The following is a 19,723-nucleotide window of genomic DNA, read 5'->3' on the forward strand; positions in this document are numbered from 1 at the left end:
CCCTTACAGAAGCCAAAAAGGAAGGAGCATGACACCAGGCAGGAGTCAGCTGGACCACGTTTTACCTGACGCAGAGACTGTGGTCACAGAGCTGATTTCAAAACATAAACGGACATTCACGACGCCGTTGAAGCCGATGGGCAGCGCGCTGGGGGTGAAGGCCATGGAGACCTCCAGGCGAACCACAGGCCGGGAGCTAAACAAGACAGCAAAGAGGATGGGAGAAGTGACTGCCCGGCTTCTGGGTCAGGGCCTGGCTGATTGGTTCATGCATTCAGTGGGTCTCTATCAAACATGCCCACATCCAGGTGCTGCCCTGAGTCTCAGGGTACAAGGGAAAGAGACGAGTTTCTGCTTTCGTGGGAAAGCAGACAACAAGCAAATAAATGAGGGAAACAGGGAAATACTATGTATTGGCAAGGGTATGCTAAAAATTAAAATACTGTTGGCCGAGCACAGTGGCTCACGCCTGTCATCCCAGCACTTTGGGAGGCTGAGGCGGGCGATCACCTGAGGTCAGGAGTTCGAGACCAGCCTGGCCAACATGGTGAAACCCCGTCTCTACTAAAAATTCAAAAATGAGCTGGGTGTGGTGGAGGGTGCCTGTAATCCCAGCTACTCAGGAAGCTGAGGCAGGAGAATCGCTTGAACCTGGGAGGCGGAAGTTGCAGTGAGCCGAGATCATGCCACGGCACTCTAGCCTGGGCGACAGAGTGAGACTCTGTCTCAAAAAAAAAAAATACTGTAATAAGGACTGAGGGCTACTGAGACTGGTGGTCAGAGATGGCATGGCTGATGCGGAGGCATTTCCGTTGAGATTTGTTAACAAGAAAGATCTGGGGAAGGGCACACCAGGAAGAAAGCACAGCCAGTGCCACGGGCCTGCGGCAGGAACACTTTTGGTTTGTTTGAGGAGCACAAAGGTCAGTGTGCCTGGAGCCTAATTAGTGAGACAGAGGATGCGAGGAGGAGATGGGAATGGAGGGGCGAGGATGGCCAGGCCACAAAGAGCCGTGTAAAGCCATGGTAAGGAATTGGAATTTTACTCTAAATAGGAGCTGTGGAGGGGTTTCAGGCATCAGAGGGAAGGGATCGGGCTGCTGCTGCGTGGAGAATGGAGTGCAGGGGCTGGAAGCAGGGAAGGCTGCCATGGCAGTGTCCGGGAAGTGAAGACCGTGCCTGTGCTGGGAGGCGGTTTGGAGGCAGAGCCAACTAAGACGTGTTGATGTTGTGGAGAGGAAGGAAAAAGGGGCACCAAGGATGACGCCTAGGTTTTCATCCTGATTTTCTGGGTGGATGATGGTGCCATTTGCTGAAACAGAAAGCCTGAGGGCAGGACAGATTTGGGGGAACGAAGGGTGGGGGGAAACAAGAGCTTTGTTTTTAGACGTGTTCACTTCGGGATGACCGTGAGCGGCAGCCCAGCAAGGTGCTGAGTAGAGAGCAAGTCTGCGGCTTGGTGGAGAGGATGGGACAGACGGGTGCTCCATGGGCTCATTTACAGCCACAGGACTTGATCATTTACTGAGGGATGGGGCACAAAAACTCTGCAATTCTTGGCCAGGTGCAGTGGCTCATGCCTGTAAATCCAGCACTTTGGGAGGCAGAGGTGGGTGGATCATGAAGTCAGGAGTTCAAGACCAGCCTGGCCAACATGGTGAAACCCCGTCTCTACTAAAGATACAAAAATTAGCCAGGCGTGGTGGCCTGTAATCCCAGCTACTCGGGAGGCGGAGGCAGAGAATTGCTTGAACCCGGGAGGCAAAGGTTGCAGTGAGCCGAGATTGTACCACTGCACTTCAGCCTGGGCAACACAGCAAGACTCCCTCTCAAGAAAACCAAACCAAAACAAACAAAAAAACCTCTGCAATTCTGAATAATCATAGCCATCGCTGAGCACTGTGCTAAAGACTTTGCATATATTCACTTGCATGATCCTCTTAGCTCTGGGAGGTAGTGATCTTATAATTCCTATGTAAGATTTTAGAATTAAATAACCTGCCCAAGGGCACACTGAAAGGGCTGAGAGCCGAGGTTCAAACCCAGACGGGCAGACTCCAGAGCCTGTGCCCGCAACCACAGTGCTGGCTCCCTCCCTCGGTGCCTAATGTCTGCATCGAGCTATTTAGAGCAGGACAAATGGGTGAGGCTGGGCCTGGGACCCCAGAAAGCAGGACAGAGGCCTACCGGAACACAACCGCCCGGCCCAGAGTGCCCACGGTGATGTCGGCAAGGCCGTCGCCACTGATGTCAAACCCACCAGCCACGGACATGCCAAAGTACTGGAGTCCTGGGGCTACCGCGGAGGCGCTGATCCGCTGTGGAGGCAGAAACACAAGGCGTGGGGTGAGGGAAGGGAGGGAAATGGAGCAGGGAGCTCTTTCATGTTCTGTACCAACCAACACTGCAGGCGCCATCCAGCCCCAGGGAGCCCCCAGTCTAGAGCCAGGAAAGAGGGGGCAAGCTTTCCCAGAGGAAGTGGCATTTGGGTAGAGCCTCAAAGTGCAGGTGGGACTTGACAGGGGAGAGTAAGGGAAAGAGTGAGGCATGGGGAAAGAGCAGGACCCTCTGAGAAGCAGCCAGGGCCACGGACGGGGTGGACCGCAGGGGATCGGGATACAAGGAAGCTTGATGTGGGGCTTGGGGGTGGGGGTGTCAACAAAGGTTCTGTTTTTTTGAAGTGACATAATCAGGATAATACTTTAGAAATGGCACTGAAGATATGGGGTGGAAGATGGAGGGGAGGAGGAAGCTGGGTGGGCTGGGAGAGGGATGGCAAGGCCTGAACTGGGACTGCAGCGGTGGGGATGGAGAGAAGGGGCTGGACTTGGGAAACAGCTAGAATCCTGAGGACGTGAGAACTGACGGGCTGTGCAGGCTGTGAGCATGCTGGGGACCATCTGAGGTTTCTGGTGTTGGGGCTGGAGGGGGATGAGGTCTCAGAGGAGCATCAGGTCTGGGGGAGCAGGTGCTCTCAGATGGGCCACACGGGAGTGAGATGCCTGGGGCCATCCAGGTGGAGGTTCTCAGGAGGAGCTGCAGGTGGGTGAAAGTGCCCGTAACACATGCAGTGTGAGAGGCTGGTGAGGGAGCCCTGGGGAATGAGAGATAAGGCAGGGAGGTGGCTGGGTGGGAGACAGGAGTGAGGGACAGAAAGAGAGGAAGCAGGGACCCGAGGCAGGTGGGTGGAAGAAGAGGGTATAGGCCAGGGAAGGAGACAGGTACCGCCACAACCTCCCCTCAACCTGAAGGGGCTGAGGTGAGGCCCTGATCTGGAACCTCCCACCAGCCTGAGGGACTTCTTTCTTTCACTGGGCACTCCCAGCCCCCTGAGACCTGCCCAGCACTTAGGACTGAAGTCGACTGGGGCTTGGTCATCATATCTGGGAGAGGTCAGAGCCCCAGAGGAGAGGAAGGAGAGGGCCCCATGGGTCACCTGCGAGGGGCTGGCGGAGAGGCCGTCCCAGTGTCCATTGTAGATATACACACTGCCGAAGCTGGCACCATCACCTGCCCCGAAACCTTCCAGGGGGGCCCCGATGGCCACATCTGTGAACTTATCCTGACTGATATCCCCCACAGCCGCCATGGCAAAGCCAAAGCGGGCACTGGCGAACCCGGGGTGCCCACTCAGTATGCGTGCCAAGGAGAAGGAACCATCCTGTAAAGCAAGCAAACAGCTCAGCCCCCAAGAAGGGGCGCTAGGTGCCCACTCCATTGCCACCCAGGATGCACGCTCACTGGGCTGGTGGATTCTGATTCTCCAGCAGGGAGCCTGAGCCCCAGAAAAGGCCAGGGACTTTCCCAAGATTACACAGCACGAAGGGGAAGCTGGGGTCCTCCCACCTTGAAGTTCAGGACTCAGAGCCTGCCCCCCTCTACTTCCATGGGCAGGGGTGCATTGCTGCAAATGGGAGGCCTGGGTTTCACTCGTGGCTCTGCCACATACATGCTAGGTACACTTGAGCAAGTCTCGGCATCACTGAGGCTCACCGAGCCCCAGCTTCCTCATCCGTAAGATAAGAGTGGCAGCTACCTCCCATAGTTGCTGTGAGAAACAAATGAGATCCTGGACTAAATGGGCTTTGCCACCCATACAGCTGTAAGAAATGTTATCGGCTGGACGCAGTGACTCAGGCCTGTAATCCCATCACTTTGGGAGGCCGAGGTAGGTGGATCACCTGAGGTCAGGAGTTTGAGACCAGCCTGGCTAACATGGCAAAATCCTATCTCTACTAAAAATACAAAAATTAGCTGGATGTGGTGGCGGGTGCCTGTATTCCCAGCTACTTGGGAGGCTGAGGCAGGAGAATCACTTGAACCCAGGAGGTGGAGGTTGCAGTGAGCCGAGATTGCACCACTGCACTCCAGCCTGGACAACAGGGTGAGACTCAGTCTCCGAAAAAAAAAAAAAAAAAAAAAAAAATGCTGGGCGCGGTGGCTCATGCCTGTAATCCCAACACTTTGGGAGGCCGAGGTGGGTGGATCACCTGAGGTCGAGAGTTCAAGACCAGCCTGACCAACATGGAGAAACCCTGTCTGTACTAAAAATACAAAATTAGCCAGCCAGGCGTGGTGGTGCATGCCTGTAATCCCAGCTACTCGGGAGGCTGAGGCAGGAGAATCGCTTGAACCCCAGAGGTAGAGGTTGTGGTAAGCTGAGATTATGCCATTGCATTCCAGCCTGGGCAACAAGAGCGAAACTCTGTCTCAAAAATAACAACAACAACAAAAAGAGATATTAGAGATATTATCATCAACGACTGCCCTAGGGTGAGAAAGTAGGTGCAGAGAATGATGCCACTGCCCTGCCCAGCCGCCATCCAGCCTGAGCACCTCCCCATCACTGCCCACTGGTGCCAGGCAGAGCCAGGGCACTCCCAGCCTCCATCACCTCTGTGCCAGGCTGAGTGCCACAGCCTCATCAAGCTCATGAAGATGGAGACTCTCCCACCTGCTCGCTGAGACGGTACACGTAGACTCTGCCTTCTTCTCCATGAACATGGTAGAATGGAGCAGCCACCAGCAAGAAGTCCGTGGTTCCATCCATGTCAATGTCCACAGGGCACAGCTCAGAGCCAAAATAGGACCCCATCTACAGCCCAGGAGGAACTCAGCTCACCAGGAGCCCCGCTCCTCCACCCCTCAGCAAGGCTACACCCTGCCCACGTGCTTCCTGGACCACCCGGTTTGGGTCCTTACATATCAATTTGCTCACTGAGAGTACCAGGAGAGCGGAGGAGCAGCCCAGGCCCCACAGCGGAGGAAACTGTGTAGCAATCAGATATGCAGAGCCGAGGCAGAGCCCTTGAGCTCCACTCAGGAGCCTGAGTTTTACCCAGCCTGGGCCCTGGCCCACTATGCACCCTGGGACCCACCCCTTTCCCTTGGGGCCTCCAGATTCCCCATCCGTCAAAAGGGGTGGAAGCTTTCCCCAGCGGGTACCTGCTCTCCCTCTAGCACTGGCAGGAAGCTGGTCTCTGTGCCCTCCTTCTGGAGCTCAAACACGGCCCCACAATGTTTGTACCGCGGAGCCCCTGCGACGTAGGAGACGCTGCAGGTCTTGTGTAGCACGGCCACAGCGTAACCTGGGGCAAGGGTGGGATGGCTGTGAACACACCGTGTGCTCCCACCTGGCCTCTCTTTTGGCCCCAGCACCTTCCCAGTCAGGCCTTCAAAGTGGCCTGGGGAGGGGGGCAAACTAGGAGAGACTGTCTTTCTCACTATATTAAAAATCGGCATCAGCGAACACTCTCCCTTTGCCAGTCACACACATCCCCATCAACAGAAGTGATGCACACACTGTCACGTATGCAGCTTTGCTCAAAACACTCATTCGCACACATCTACTACCCACGCTCACACACATACCCTAGGAGGACCGAGAAGAGGCGTGAGAGGATTGCCCACCACTATTATTATTTTTGTTTATTGATTTATTTTTGAGACAGAGTCTCAGTCTATAACCCATGCTGGAGTGCAGTGGCACAATCTTAGCTCATTGCAACCTCCACCTCCCAGGTTCAAGAGATTCTTGTGCCTCAGACTTCTGAGTACGTGGGACTACAGGCGTCCGCCACCCCCCCCCAGCTAATTTTTGTATTTTTAGTAGAGACAGGGTTTTGCCATGTTGGCCAGGCTGGTCTCGAACTCCAGACCTCAGGTGATCCGCCCGCCTCGGCCTCCTGGGATTACAGGCGTGAGCTACTGCACCACTATTATTAATGGAGAGGCCCCGCCTTCCTGTGGGCGGCTGCTCTGCCTGGTGTACCTGACAGGCCCTGTCCCTATCCAGGAGGCGGTAATTCTCAGCCTCAGGGTCCCTAACCAGGGTCCGCCCCTCGGCCCATGTGACCGACCAGGTCTCATCCCCATTTGGAAACCTCAAGTACAGCCCAATGCGCAGTCTGGGTGTCCCCATCTGGGCCCCGCCCTCTCCCAGGTAGCCCCCAGGCCCCGCCCTCTCCCAGGTAGCCCCCAGGCCCTGCCCTCACTCAGGTAGCCTCCAGGCCCCACCCTCGCCCAGGTAGGCCCCGCCCTCGCCCAGGTAGCCTCCAGGCCCCGCCCTCACCCAGGTAGCCCCCAGGCCCCGCCCTCACCCAGGTAGCCCCCAGGCCCCGCCCTCACCCAGGTAGCCCCCAGGCCCCACCCTCACCCAGGTAGCTGTACTGCGCAGCCTCCCCGTCCGCCGCCGCCGCAGTCTGGTTCAGGAAGCGGCCCCGGCGGCTGCGTGTGTTGTAGAGCAGCGCGCCTCCGGACCAGTCAAAGGCCCCGACGGCGCCGAGCAGCACCTGCCGCTGAAGGGGACGGGGATGGAGCCCAGATGAGTGGGAGGGACCCAGGGCCGGGCCACGGTGGCAGCGGGTCTCCAGGCCAGCGCGGCTAACCTGGCTGGGAGAAGGGGGGCGTTCGGTGGCCTAGTGCCCGCCTGGCCAGAGATGCAGGTGCGAAGGTGAGATGGCCAACCCTGGGCTCCTGCCTCGTGCCCTTGCACTCCCGCCTCCAGGAGAAGCGAGCAGCTTGGTTGGTAGGCTGACCCAGGCCGAATCCTGCTGACTGGTCTGTATTCAGGGGAGCAACTGGATGTTTGAGCACACAGAAAAAAGCCACCTCCTGTCATCAATATGGCCACACTTCTGTCTATCTCAGTGGTCCAGACTAAGGTGAGCAGGCAGAAATGTTTCCCTTTATCCTAAAACGGCTCTTTCAGGCCGGGCGCTGTGGTTCAGACCTGTCATCCCAGCACTTTGGGAGGCCGAGGCGGGTGGATCACCTGAGGTCAGGAGTTCGAGACCAGCCTGGCCAACATGGTGAAATCCCGTCTCTACTAAAAATACAAAAATTAGCCGGGCGTGGTGGCACGTGCCTGTAATCCCAGCTACACGGGAGGCTGAGGCAGGAGAATCACTTGAACCCGGGAGGCGGAGGTTGCAGTGAGCCGAGATTACACCGCTGCACTCCAGCCTGGGCGACAGAGCAAGACTCCGTCTCAAAATAAATAAATAAGTAAAATAAAATGGCTCTTTTAGAGGAATCATCACAGGGAGAGCAGAGCCCTGGATGGGAGGCAGGAGTCCCTGAATCCTAGGTGTTCTGGGCCCCTTCCCAACGGGCGAGCCTGCCTGGTGCTGAGTCAGCCACATACCTCATCCAGGATCTGAGCACTGAAGCCGATCTGTGCCAGCTGGTAGTGAAGGGCGTCGCCAACCGCACCTGCAAGCCAAGAAGCCCAGTGAGACTGCTGTGGGCCGCGGTGAAGGGAGAAACTGAGGCAGGGGACAGTCCAGCTTGGCCTCAGGGAACCATGATTGGTGTAACAGGAAGAGCACCCGGTTGAAGGTAGAGACCCAGGTTCTCCTTGAGCAACTACTGTCTGGGCAGTTCACTCTTTCTAGGCCTCAGTTTCCTCGTCTGGGAGCTCCTGGGAGAAGGGACTACGCTCCAGTCATCCTTGTTTCTCCAGCACCAGCTCAGTTCATGAGAACTTCATGGAGATTCCGGGAAGCAAGGAGGCTGGAGATATTGTTGCTTTTTTTTTTTTTTTTTTTTTTTTTTTTTTTGAGACAGTGTCTTGCTCTGTTGCTCAGGCTGGAGTGCCGTGGCTCAATATCAGCTCACTGCAACCTGCGCCTCCCAAGCTCAAGTGACCTGTTGCCTTAGCTTCCCAAGTAGCTGGGAATACAGGTCATGCACCACCACGCCTGGCTACCTTTTTTTTTTTTTTTTTTTTTTTGAGACGGAGCCTTGCTCTGTCACCCATCCTGGAGTGCAGTGAGGCAATCTTGGCTCACTGCAACCTCCGCCTCCTAAGCTCAAGTGATTCTTCTGCCTCAGGCTCCTGAGGAGCTGGGATCACAGACGTGCACCACCACAGCCGGCTAAATTGTTTTGTATTTTTAGCAGAAACAGGATTTCACCATGTTGGCCAGGCTGGTCTTGAACTCCAGACCTCAGGTGATCCACCGGCCTTGGCCTCCCAGAGTGTTGGGATTACGGGCATGAGCCACCACACCCGGCCCCAGCTAATTTTTGTTTTAGTAGAGACAGGGTTTCGCCATGTTGCCCAGGCGGGTCTCGAACTCCTGGCCTCAAGCGATCCACCTGCCTCTGTCTCCCAAAGTATTGGGATTCCAGGCGTGAGCCACCACACCTGGCCATTGCCTTTTTAGACATGGAACAGCTGAGGATCAGAGAGACGATGGGAGTTGCTCAGAGAAACCACATGAAGATGGGACAGAGGCGGGGCTGGAGCACAGGCTGGGGTCTCCTGCGGTGGCGTGGGTCCCGGAGCCCTCACCTTCCATGCTGATGATGTTGTACCGCAGTTTGCTCAGCAGCCCATCCAGCGCCATGTAGTTAGTGACCTTGAAAGCGTGGGTCTCATCCGGGTCTGAGGCAATCAGGTTGAGTTCCCTCTCAGTCCTAGCACTCTTAAATTCTTCTCCCACCTGCACAGGGGGCCTGGGTCAGTGAGTCAGCGCCGGGAGGATTCCCCAGGCCCAGGGAGAGAGCTGAGCCCCTCCCCCTGGCCTCTGGGGCCCTCCATTACCTGTCTCCTTTCTTCCTTTCTCCTTTCCCTGCTCCCTGTTCTACACACACTCTGGGCAAAATTCCAGTTCTACCAAAGTACACCTGTTCTCCTGAACACACCGAGCCCCTCCTCACCTCTGCACATGCTGTTCCCTCTGCCTGTGGGGCCCTCTCTGCCTCCCCTGTGCCCTAGGCCAGCTACTCCCGTTCCCTCTGCCTGTGGGGCCCCTCTCTGCCTCCCCTGTGCCCTAAGCAGCTACTCCCGTTCCCTCTGCCTGCGGGGCCCCTCTCTGCCTCCCCTGTGCCCTAAGCAGCTACTCCCGTTTGTCTGGCAGGACTCAGCTTGGCACCACGGTCCTCCAGGAACCTTCCTTGGTGTGTTTCCTGTGGGCTCTCCCGTCACTATTTGGCCAGGAAGCTGTGACCACCATGGGGAAATGAACCCTCTCTGGGATGACAGGGCATGGGGAGAAGGGAAGTGTTGGAGAATAGAACAGGGTCTGGATTAGCTGCTTACAGAAAAGCCCCCATCAGCAACCCTGGCTCCTCCCCACCCCAGGCTGAGTAGGGTCAGAAGGGGCCTCCCGGCTCCTGGCTCTTACCCCAATGGCAAAGCGCTCAACACCATGCATTTTAGGGGAGTTGATGACTGTCGTAAGGTCGAGGGGGTCCTCGAATATGCCACCATCGGTGAGCACCACCATGACCTTGGATGCCTTTCTTCTGGAGCCGTGGCTTGAGGTGAAGATGTTGTCTCTGAGCAGGGGAGAGTAAAGGAAGAAGAGAGCTTTGCCAGAGACATGACCGACTCCAGGACAGACTTTATTCTCTGACCTGTATTAGAATTGGGAGGGTTCACAATCCTCCCAAAAGACCCAAAGAAGGGGGTGATGCCCCCTTAAGTCACACAGCGAGGCTAGGCAGAGGGAGGGCTGCAACACAGGTGTTCTTGCTTCTCACCTGCTCCCAGCAGAAAGGTGCTGGCTGGCAGTCTATTCCTTTTGTGTGCATACAGGAAGAGTAATGACATTAAAATGATAGATAATACTCACATGGCGTTTATCATGTGCCAGGCACTGTTATAAACACTATATGTGTATATATATATATATATACACACACTTTTTTTTTTTTTTTTTTGAGACGGAGTCTCGCTTTTTCGCCCAGGCTGGAGTGCAGTGGTGCCATCTCGGCTCACTGCAAGCTCTGCCTCCCGGGTTCATGCCATTCTCCTGCCTCAGCCTCCCGAGTAGCTGGGACTACAGGCGCCCGCCACCACGCCCGGCTAATTTTTTTGTATTTTTAGTAGAGATGGGGGTTTCACCGTGTTAGCCAGGATGGTCTTGATCTCCTGACCTCGTGATCCACCCGCCTCGGCCTCCCAAAGTGCTGGGATTACAGGCGTCAGCCACAATGTCCGGCCAACACTGTATATGTTAACCCATCCAACTGCCACAAAATCTACCAGGTAAGTGCTATTATTTTTCTTTCTTTTTTAGAGACAGCACCTCACTCTGTCACCCAGACTGGAGTACAGTGGTGTGATCATGACTCACTGCATCCTTAGACTCCTGGGCTCAAGCAGTCCTCCTGCCTCAGCTTCCTGAGTAGCTGGAACTATAGGCACAAGCCACTGCTCCAAGCTGTGAGTACTATTATTATTCTCATTTTATTTATTTATTTTATTATTATTATTTTATTTAGAGAGATAGAGTCTCACTCTGTCGCTCGGGCTGGAGTGCAGTGGCACCATCTCAACTCACTGCAACCTCTGCCTCCCGAGTTCAAGCGTTTCTCCTGCCTCAGCCTCCCAAGTAGCTGGGATTACAGGCACCTGCCACCACACCCTTTGTATTTTTAGTAGAGACAGAGTTTCACCATGTTGGCCAGGCTGGTCTCAAACTCCTGACCTCAGGTGATCCACCTGCCTTGGCCTCCCAAAGGGCTGGGATTACAAGTGTGAGCTGCCACGCTCAGCCTATTTTTCTCATTTTTAAAGTGAGGAAACTGAAGCCCAGGTCACAAGGTCCTTCAGTTTGCCCGAGGTCACACAGATACAAACCAGAGCTGAGATCTGAACCCAGCCAGCCTGTCCACCGAGCACTCTGCTCTCCTGCCTCTCACAAGAGGAAGTCTTTGGAAGACTTTTTGGAAGACAGTCTTGAGGTATCATCCCTCATGTTCTCTCAGCCAGGGAAAGGCTGGAACCCTAATTCTCTTCTCCAGTTCTGTCCAGCCACTTCCTCCAAGTATGATGCCACAGAGACTCTGGGCGTGGCCAGAATAATTCCTGCAGCCCCCATACTCACAAGACATGTTGCATGGCTGAGGCAGTCTTGGTGACACTCCCCACTTGAGTGATATTCTGGACTTTGGCAAGGGAGGCCATCACATCCTGACTGTCCCGAAGGTCAAACTCAGTCTGGATCACTCCTCCGTACTGCACCAGGGCAAAGTTGCACTGCAGGGGATGGGGAAGAGGGCAGGAGGTTGGAAGAATTGCCACCTCTGCCCCTGAAATGGCTCCCCCTGGAAGCAGCAGAAAAATCCACTCCTTCTACCTTATCCCTGGGCAGAAAGATGCTAAGGCAGAGCAAAACCTCTAAGCAAGTGGGGGTGGAGAAGGGTGCGATAGTAATAGCCCCCAATGAATCACAGACTTCTCCCTAGCTCCCTATGTAGTCCCCTCCATACTGACAATGCGATTGGCCATGTGACTGGCTTTGGCCAATGAGGCATCAGCAAATGTGATATAATTAGAGACTTGAAAAATACTTGCATGCATTGGATCTGGCCCTCTTAGAATGTTGCTGCCATGAAAAATTTGGGCTGGCCTGCTAAAGACACATGGTCCAGACAAGTGAGTGAGGTCATCTTAGGCCATCCAGCCCCAGTCAAGCAACCAGATGCCTGCAGCTCCAGGGTAACTCCAGGCAAGATGGACAGAAGAACCATCCAGCTGAGCCCAGCCCAAGTATCTGACCCGTAGAATTGTAAGCAAATGTGGTGATTGTTGTTCTGAGGTAGGGTGATTCTCAGCAATAGATAAGTGATAACCAGCTCTTAGGAAAGCCCACCTCAAAACACTTTTCATAGAAGTTCCTCATCATGTTGGAGATGAAGTCTTTGGCTCTCTGAAAGTCTGGGGGATCAATGCTTCCTGAGCCATCCAGGATGATGGCAATCTCGGTGCCTGGCCAAGACAAACAGGTCAGGAATGGGCATGGGATGTGAGGGCAGCCTGTGTATGGTACATGCCCCTGTTGTAGGCCTGAGGGTTCAATTCAGGGAAGAAGTTGGAGAACCTCCCACTTTTTTTTTTATGGCGCTTCACTCTGTTGCCCAGGCTACAGGGTAGTGGTGGGATCTCGGCTCACTGCAACTTCCGCCTACCGGGTTCAAGCAATTCTCCTGCCTCAGCCTCCTAAGTAGCTGGGACTACAGGTGCACACCACCATGCCTGGCTGATTTTTGAATTTTTTAGCAAAGTCGGGGTTTCACCATGTTGGCCAGGCTGGTCTCGAACTCCTGATCTCAAGTGATCCACCCACCTCGGCCTCCCAAAGTGCTGGGATTACAGGCGTGAGCCACCATGCCTGGCCCCAAGAGAGAAGCTTTTGTCTCCCCCTTCAAAAACAGAGCTAGAACCTGGTCAGGCTTTGCTTGCTGTGTGAGCCATTCCCATCACTACCACTCTCTGAGCCTCAGTTTCCCCATTTATAAGATAGAGTGAGTGGAGCTGGTACTGGTCAGGCCTGTAAAGTTCAGTCACTGCTCCCCATCTCTCAGACTGAGGCACTCCTCACCCTTGGAGGCTGCCAGCCTAGGGGTTGGCTCTGATAGACTCAGAGCAACCCAGATCTGCTCTTCTCACCAGCTTCCTCCTCCTCATCTTCCTCCTCCTCCTCATCTTCCTCCTCCTCCTCCTTCTCCAGAGCCCGGCGCCGCCTGGCTGTGTTCGCATCCTCTCCCCAGCTGTCTTCTTTGTTGCTATAGCAGTCTCCAGTGTCCACACGTGCATCTGGATCCAGGAGATTTTCTTTAAAAACATACGTGGAAGAGCTCAGAGTCAGAAAGGCTCTGTCCTCACCCGAGCACGCTCACATGTGGTTCTGCCCTGATTCCTTTTATGCGATGCCTCAACCCTGCCTTGCTCCACCGTGGGCCTGCGTCCCGCTGCATTTGCCGTGAGCTGGTGCCTTTTCTTGGAGACCAAGGAGATCTCTTTAGAGCTATCCAAGGCCAGTGAATGTCCAGTCCTTACCAAGGTCGAAGAAGTTGGCCTGAGCCTGGGGACGGAGGTCAGGGCCCAGGAGGCCACAGGTGCCTGTGAGTTCTGAGCTGAGGCTGTGAGGCCGCCGGGCCAGCACTTGAATACATATCTGGGGCAGGGAAGAGAGGGTAGGGAAACACCAGGTCACCCCTGCGTTCCTGACCTACAGCCACATTCTCACCCCCATTCTAGAACCCAGTGGATCAACCAGGCAGGGGGCACAGGAGTGGCTGGCCCACCCCTCACCAGGTGTAGGGGTCTGTGCTGGGGTCAAGGCTGAGGCCGACACCTGCATGAGTGTGCTGGGTCACAGGGAATACCTAGGTCAGTCCTGGTATCAGAATAGGTGGTCAGAGCTACAGTCATCCCTGGGGCTGGCACCAGGGAGATGCTAGACTACTCAGCCTCGGAAATAGCATGCCAGTTGGAACTGGTCTCAACACCAGCGTCAACCACGAGGGTTCGCACCAGCCTCCCTAAGGCCCTCCCTCTTGCCCATGCACTCACCAAAACGCCGTGGTGGCTCCGGACAACGGTCACTCCCCGGTGCCTCCCCTTGGGGATGGGGACATGCTCTGAAAAAGTTAAACCCAGGTAAGGAGGAGGGGACCCTGGGAGGCAGAGACCCAAAGCCAAGGTCAGAGGGCACAGAGCCACCTTGGTCAGGCCCCTATGAGGAACTGTTGGCCACTCAGAGAAGCCTCTAGAAAGCTAGAACGGGGGACTTCAAGGTCAGGACTGGACATGTTCAGGGCCGAGTGCCCATCCCTGGGGCTCATCTGCTGGCCCATTTAACACATGTCCATTGACGTCTGCTCTGTGCCCAGCCTTGTGAGTGTGGTGATGGGCGTCCAGCAATAGCTGATACCTGCTGCTTTTCCTCAGTGAGCTTGGTCGAACAGGTGGGTGGAGAAGCACTGCCTGGTGGGTGTGAAAGTGCCAAGGAATGTGCAAGAAACCGCGGGACTGGCTGTGTGGACCGAGAAACCGCCAGCCTCACAGACCCATCCTGAGGAATCTTACTGCCCCACAGCCTCAGGGGCAGAAATGGTAGCTCCTTCCTCTTCCTCCCCACTGTCAGCCTCAGGATACTGTTTTATTTTTGAGTCACGGAATCACTCAGTCAACCCTGCTGGACTGAGATTGAGTCTGTTCAACTCAGTGCCTCTCAGACAAGGATTTCTTTTTTTTTAAACAGAATCTTGCTCTGTTGCCCAGACTGGAATCCAGTGGTGCAATCTCAGCTCACTGTAACCTCCACCTCCTGGGTTCAAGCGATTCTTCTGCCTCAGCCTCCTAAATAGCTGGGATTATAGGTGTGCACCACCACACCTGGCTAATTTTTGTACTTGTAGTAGAGATGGGGTTTTGCCATATTGGCCAGGCTGGTCTTGAGCTCCTGACCTCAAGTGATCCACCCGCCTCAGCCTCCCAAAGTGCTGGGATGATAGACGTAAGCCACGGCACCCCGCCTCAGACAAGGATTCTATATATATATATATATATAGCCAAGAGGTTGTCAGTAAATCTATGACTTGAGTTTGATTGGGTAGGATGGATAGAGTTTAGTTAATGAATGAATCAGGTTCATTCATTCATTCAAATGGCATTTATTGAGCACCTAATATATGCCAGGCCCCATGCTAGTTACTAGGATGGCCACAGTTAGACTGAATAGGGAGGGGTGAATTCCACTGAGGTGTGATGAGTTAGTTGCCTCAGGAAGGGCTAGAGTTTCGAATCAGCCACCACTAAAAGTGTGACCTTTGTCATAGTGGTAACCAAAAGACTTACATTATCTGAACTGTCGCTTCCTGTCTTGTAAATGGTGTGGTTGTGAGGATGAAAACTAAATGACTTAGAGGACTGCCAGGCACACGGTGGACACACAATACATTGTAGGGATCGTTTCTGTTGCTAGGATTGCATCAGGAAAGGTGGCCGGGGGTTAGGATTGGGTTGGGGTGGGACTGGACATGGGGATGGAATCTTGCTGTGGGTGATGCTAGAGTCTAGGGGTGAACGGGCTGGATTAGGCAGGGCTGGGGTTGGAATGGTTTGAGTTTAGATGAAGGGGATTTTGCAAGAAAGGGGGTCCTGGGGAGCATTCCCTGGAGTTGGGGCTGACTTACCTACAGAATGGCAAAGGATTTCATCCTGCACAAGGAAGCATCGATGGAGAGGCCCTGGTGTCCTCTCGGTTCTGGGGCTGGTGACCAGGAGCCTGAGTGGGAGGGGAGATGGCAAAGCTGAGCTGGCTGATGTTCCTCATCTTCTCCCTGCCTGCCCAGCACACTTCCCATTCCAGTTGCCTGGGCTCACAGGCTCCCTGTGTGGCCTGCAGATTCCTAGCCCAGACTCTGAATTACGGGGAAAACATTTGCCCAGTCTCTACTTCTACACAGCGCCAGGCAGGAAATGGTTAAATGCAACTACTCTCTGCCTGCTGCCCACCCTGACAAAGAAGGGGTGATGCTGATGGTTAACAAAAACTCTGCTCGCTCGTGGGGGTAGGGATGGGGAGGCCAGAAAACCACCAGCATTGGGGTTGGTTCTGTTGGGGGGCAGTGCTGGCTTCCTGGTGGGCCACCCCGGGGGCCTTCCCTGCCTGGCCTTAGTTTCTGAGACAGCACGTTGGTGCCCTTATCCTGTGGGTTAGTCAGAACTGGAGGTTTGGAGGCCGGGCACAGTGGCTCACACCTGTAATCCCATTACTTTGGGAGGCTGAGGCAGGTGGATCACCTGAGGTCAGGAGTTTGAGACCAACCTGATCAATACAGTGAAACCCCGTCTCTACTAAAAATACAAAAATTAGCCAGGCGTGGTGGTGGGCACCTGTAATCCCAGCTACTCGGGAGGCTGAGGCAGGAGAATGGCGTGAACCGGGGAGGCGGAGCTTGCAGTGAGCCAAGATCACGCCACTGCACTCCAGCCTGGGCAACAGAGCGAGACTGTCTCAAAAAAAAAAAAAAAAAAAAGTCATGATGTGGCCACAGTGGGTTGGGACAGATTAAAGAGCACAGGATGGGGGTAGAAATGAGACATCGTCTTCACTTCCTCAACTCCTGTCACTCTACATTTTAATACATTATGAAATATATTCACGTATCGGCGTGGCTTACAGAATAACAACAAAGCCTGCACCTGTGCATGCATCTGCTCACCCCCAGCTGAACCCACCCCAGGGGGACTTCCCACGCTCTGAATCGGCTCCTGTGAAGGTCACCAGGGGTCCCTACAATGCCACATCCAACGGACGGACCCCTCTCTATCCTCGTCTTCCTCAACCTCTCAGAAGCCCGGGACATAAGTAACCATCTCTTTTTTTTTTTTTTTTTCTTTTTTGAGATGGAGTCTCGCTGTGTCGCCGGATCTCGGCTCACTGCAAGCTCCGCCTCCTGGGTGCCCGCCATTCTCCTGTCTCAGCCTCCCGAGTAGCTGGGACTACAGGCGCCACCACCACGCCCAGCTAATTTTTTGTATTTTTAGTAGAGACGGGGTTTCACCATGTTAGCCAGGATGGTCTCAATCTCCTGACCTTGTGATCCACCCATCTCGGTCTCCCAAAGTGCTGGGATTACAGGCGTGAGCCACTGTGCCCAGCATAACCATCTCTTTGAAACACTTTCTTTTAGATTTTTCTGCGGACTCTCCTCATTCCTCAAGTCTTCGCTGGTGCCTTTGGGGTCTGGCCTCTATCTGCCACCAGGATCCGGGGGCTGGGTCACTGTCCTCCTTGCCGGCACACTCTCCCTAGTGATCCCTTCCAAGCCCGTGGCTTCAATACACCTATAAAGGCTGAAATTCCCACCTCTCCATCTGCTATTGGAGGCAGAATAATGGCCCCCCCAAAGACGGCCACGTCCTAGTCCCCAGAACCTGCGAATATGTTGCCTTTTATGGCCAAAAGGACTTTGTAGATATGATTAAATAAATAAATGGTCATGAGATGTGGGGTTAAATCCTGGATTATCTGGGTGGGCTCAGTGAAATCACAAGGGTCTTTCTATGAGGGAGGCCCGAGAAACATGGCTGCAGGGTGGCGTGTGCAGGCTACGGGGACTCAGGGGTCTGTTGAGGCAGAGAGGAGAAGCAGTGAGACTGCAGGGAAGGCTGGGAGCCTCCCAAGGAGGCCTCTCCCATCCCAGAAGCCCCCAGGGCTGTCCCGGGTGGGTTATAAAGCCCCAGTGTAATCACAAAGGTCCTTCTGCGAAGGAGGCAGGAGAATCAGAGTCAGAGAAAGACGTGAAGCTTGCTGCGCTGCAGGCTTAAGGAGGAGGAGGCGGCTGTGAGCCAAGGAATGCAGGCAGCTTCTAGAAGCCAAAAAAGGCAAGAGAACAGATTCTCCCTCAGAGCTTCTAGAAGGGACCCAGCCCTGCTGACACCTTTTCAGACTTCTGACCTCCAAAACTAGAAGATAATAAACTTACAGCTGGGCTCAGTGGTTCACCTGTCTTCCCACCACTTTGGGAGGCCGAGGCAGGCGGATCACCTGAGGTCAGGAGTTCAAGACCAGCCTGGCTAACATGGTGAAACCCCGTCTCTACTAAAAATACAAAAATTAGCCGGGTGTGGTGGTGCATGCTTGTAATCCCAGCTACTCGGGAGGCTGAGGCAGGAGAATCACTTGAACCTGGGAGGTGGAAGTTGCAGTGAGCCGAGATCACACCACTGCACTCCAGCCTGTGTAAAAGAGTGCAAAAAAAAAAAAAAAAAAAAATAGATAATAAACTTGTGTTGTTGTAAGCCACTACATCTGTGGTAACTTGTTACAGCGTCAATAGGAAACAAACAGAACTTGTGGTCTTTCCTGTCAAGCCTGCTTCTTCTCATCTTCCCCACCATAGGAAATGGCACCAGCAACCACTAAGTCCTAAAGACGAAGCCCAGGAGGCATCTTCACTTCCGTCGTGTTTTCACTCATGCCCTATATCCAATCCACCTGCCAACCTCGTTGGTTCTTTCTCCAAATTCTTTTTTTTTTTTCCTTTTTTTTGAGACGGAGTTTCACTCTTGTCGCCCGGGCTGGAGTGCAATGGCGCAATCTCGGTTCACTGCAACCTCTGTCTCCTGGGTTCCAGCGATTCTCCTGCCTCGGCCTCCAAAAGTGCTGCGATTACAGGCACCCGCCACGATGCCCAGCTAATTTTTGTGTTTTTAGTACAGACAGGGTTTTCACCATGTTGGCCAGGCTGGTCTTGAACTCCTGACCTCAGGTGATCCACCCACCTCAGCCTCCCAAAGTACTGGAATTACAGACGTGAGCCACCACGCCCGGCTCTCCAAATTATTTCTAGAAAGCAGCTGTTCTTCAAATGCTCCTTCCGTCATCATCCTGCCTTGTCTATGGTAATAGCCTCCTGTTATTTTGTGGGGTTTGTTTGTTTTTCAGGTAGCATCTTGCTCTGTTGTCCAGATTGGAGTGCAGTAGTGTGATCACAGCTCACTGCAGCCTTGACCTCCCAGGCTCAGTGATCCTCCTACCTCAGCCTCACAAGTTGCTGGGCCTACAGGAGTGAGTTACCGTGCCCGGCTGATTTTATTTTTTTTATAGTGATGAAGTCTCACTGTGTTGCCCAAGCTGATCCTGGGCTCAAGCACTCCCACCTTGACCTTCTAAAGTGTCAGAGAGGCTGGGTGCGGTGGCTCACGCCTGTAATCCCAGCACTTTGGGAGGCGAGGTGGGCGGATCACGAGGTCAGGAGATCGAGACCATCCTGGCTAACATGGTGAAACCCCGTCTCTACTAAAAATACAAAAAATTAGCCAGGCGTGGTGGTGGGCACCTGTAGTCCCAGCTACTCGGGAGGCTGAGGCAGGAGAATGGCATGAACCCGGGAGGCGGAGCTTGCAGCGAACCGAGATCACGCCACTGCACTCCAAGCCTGGGCGACAGAGCGAGACTCCATCTCCAAAAAAAAAAAAAGAAGAAGTGTTGGAGAAAGACGTGAAGCTTTCTATGCTGCAGGCTTAGGAGGAGGAGGAGGAGGCCATGAGCCAAAGAATGCAGGCAGCTTCTAGAAACCAAAAAAGGCAAGAAAACAGATTCTCCGCCAGAGCTTCTAGAAGGGACCCAGCCCTGCTGACATCTTTTCAGACTTCTGACCTCCAAAACTACAAGAAAACTTCTATATTAATAGAAGTGAGCCACCATGCCTTACCCATTTATTTGGTTTTTAATTTACTCATGTAGTTTTTTTGTTTTTTTTTTTTGTTTTTTTTTTTTGAGACGGAGTCTCGCTCTGTCGCCCAGGCTGGAGTGCAGTGGCGCGATCTCACTGCAAGCTCCGCCTTCCGGGTTCACGCCATTCTCCTGCCTCAGCCTCCCGAGTAGCTGGGACTACAGGCGCCCGCCACTGCGCCCAGCTAATTTTTTGTATTTTTAGTAGAGACGGGGTTTCACCATGGTCTCGATCTCCT

At 54.1% G+C, this 19,723-nt stretch overlaps 1 protein-coding gene and 1 long non-coding RNA gene across 2 annotated transcripts in view; one reads left to right on the forward strand and one right to left on the reverse strand.

Annotated features, from left to right (window-relative positions):
- The window catches only part of ITGAE (integrin subunit alpha E), an 82,757-nt gene that overhangs the window by 35,496 nt on the left and 27,538 nt on the right, over positions 1-19,723 (reverse strand). The window contains exons 3-17 of the mRNA XM_037987458.2: positions 15,436-15,527; positions 13,811-13,878; positions 13,295-13,412; positions 12,905-13,069; positions 12,108-12,223; positions 11,340-11,491; positions 9,633-9,786; positions 8,798-8,948; positions 7,646-7,713; positions 6,656-6,797; positions 5,446-5,588; positions 4,955-5,095; positions 3,437-3,661; positions 2,188-2,318; positions 66-196 (exon numbers count right to left, since the gene is read on the reverse strand). Of these exons, the coding sequence (XP_037843386.2) occupies positions 66-196; positions 2,188-2,318; positions 3,437-3,661; positions 4,955-5,095; positions 5,446-5,588; positions 6,656-6,797; positions 7,646-7,713; positions 8,798-8,948; positions 9,633-9,786; positions 11,340-11,491; positions 12,108-12,223; positions 12,905-13,069; positions 13,295-13,412; positions 13,811-13,878; positions 15,436-15,527 (1,997 nt within the window). The remainder of the gene's footprint in view (positions 1-65; positions 197-2,187; positions 2,319-3,436; positions 3,662-4,954; positions 5,096-5,445; positions 5,589-6,655; positions 6,798-7,645; positions 7,714-8,797; positions 8,949-9,632; positions 9,787-11,339; positions 11,492-12,107; positions 12,224-12,904; positions 13,070-13,294; positions 13,413-13,810; positions 13,879-15,435; positions 15,528-19,723) is intronic.
- On the forward strand, positions 6,708-18,218 carry LOC140708591 (uncharacterized). Its single transcript, XR_012088724.1, has 3 exons — positions 6,708-7,163; positions 10,530-10,675; positions 16,939-18,218. It is a non-coding gene; the product is annotated as an uncharacterized lncRNA (long non-coding RNA).

This window comes from Chlorocebus sabaeus, chromosome 16, assembly GCF_047675955.1.
Source record: "Chlorocebus sabaeus isolate Y175 chromosome 16, mChlSab1.0.hap1, whole genome shotgun sequence".
NCBI classification, from domain to species: domain Eukaryota; kingdom Metazoa; phylum Chordata; class Mammalia; order Primates; family Cercopithecidae; genus Chlorocebus; species Chlorocebus sabaeus.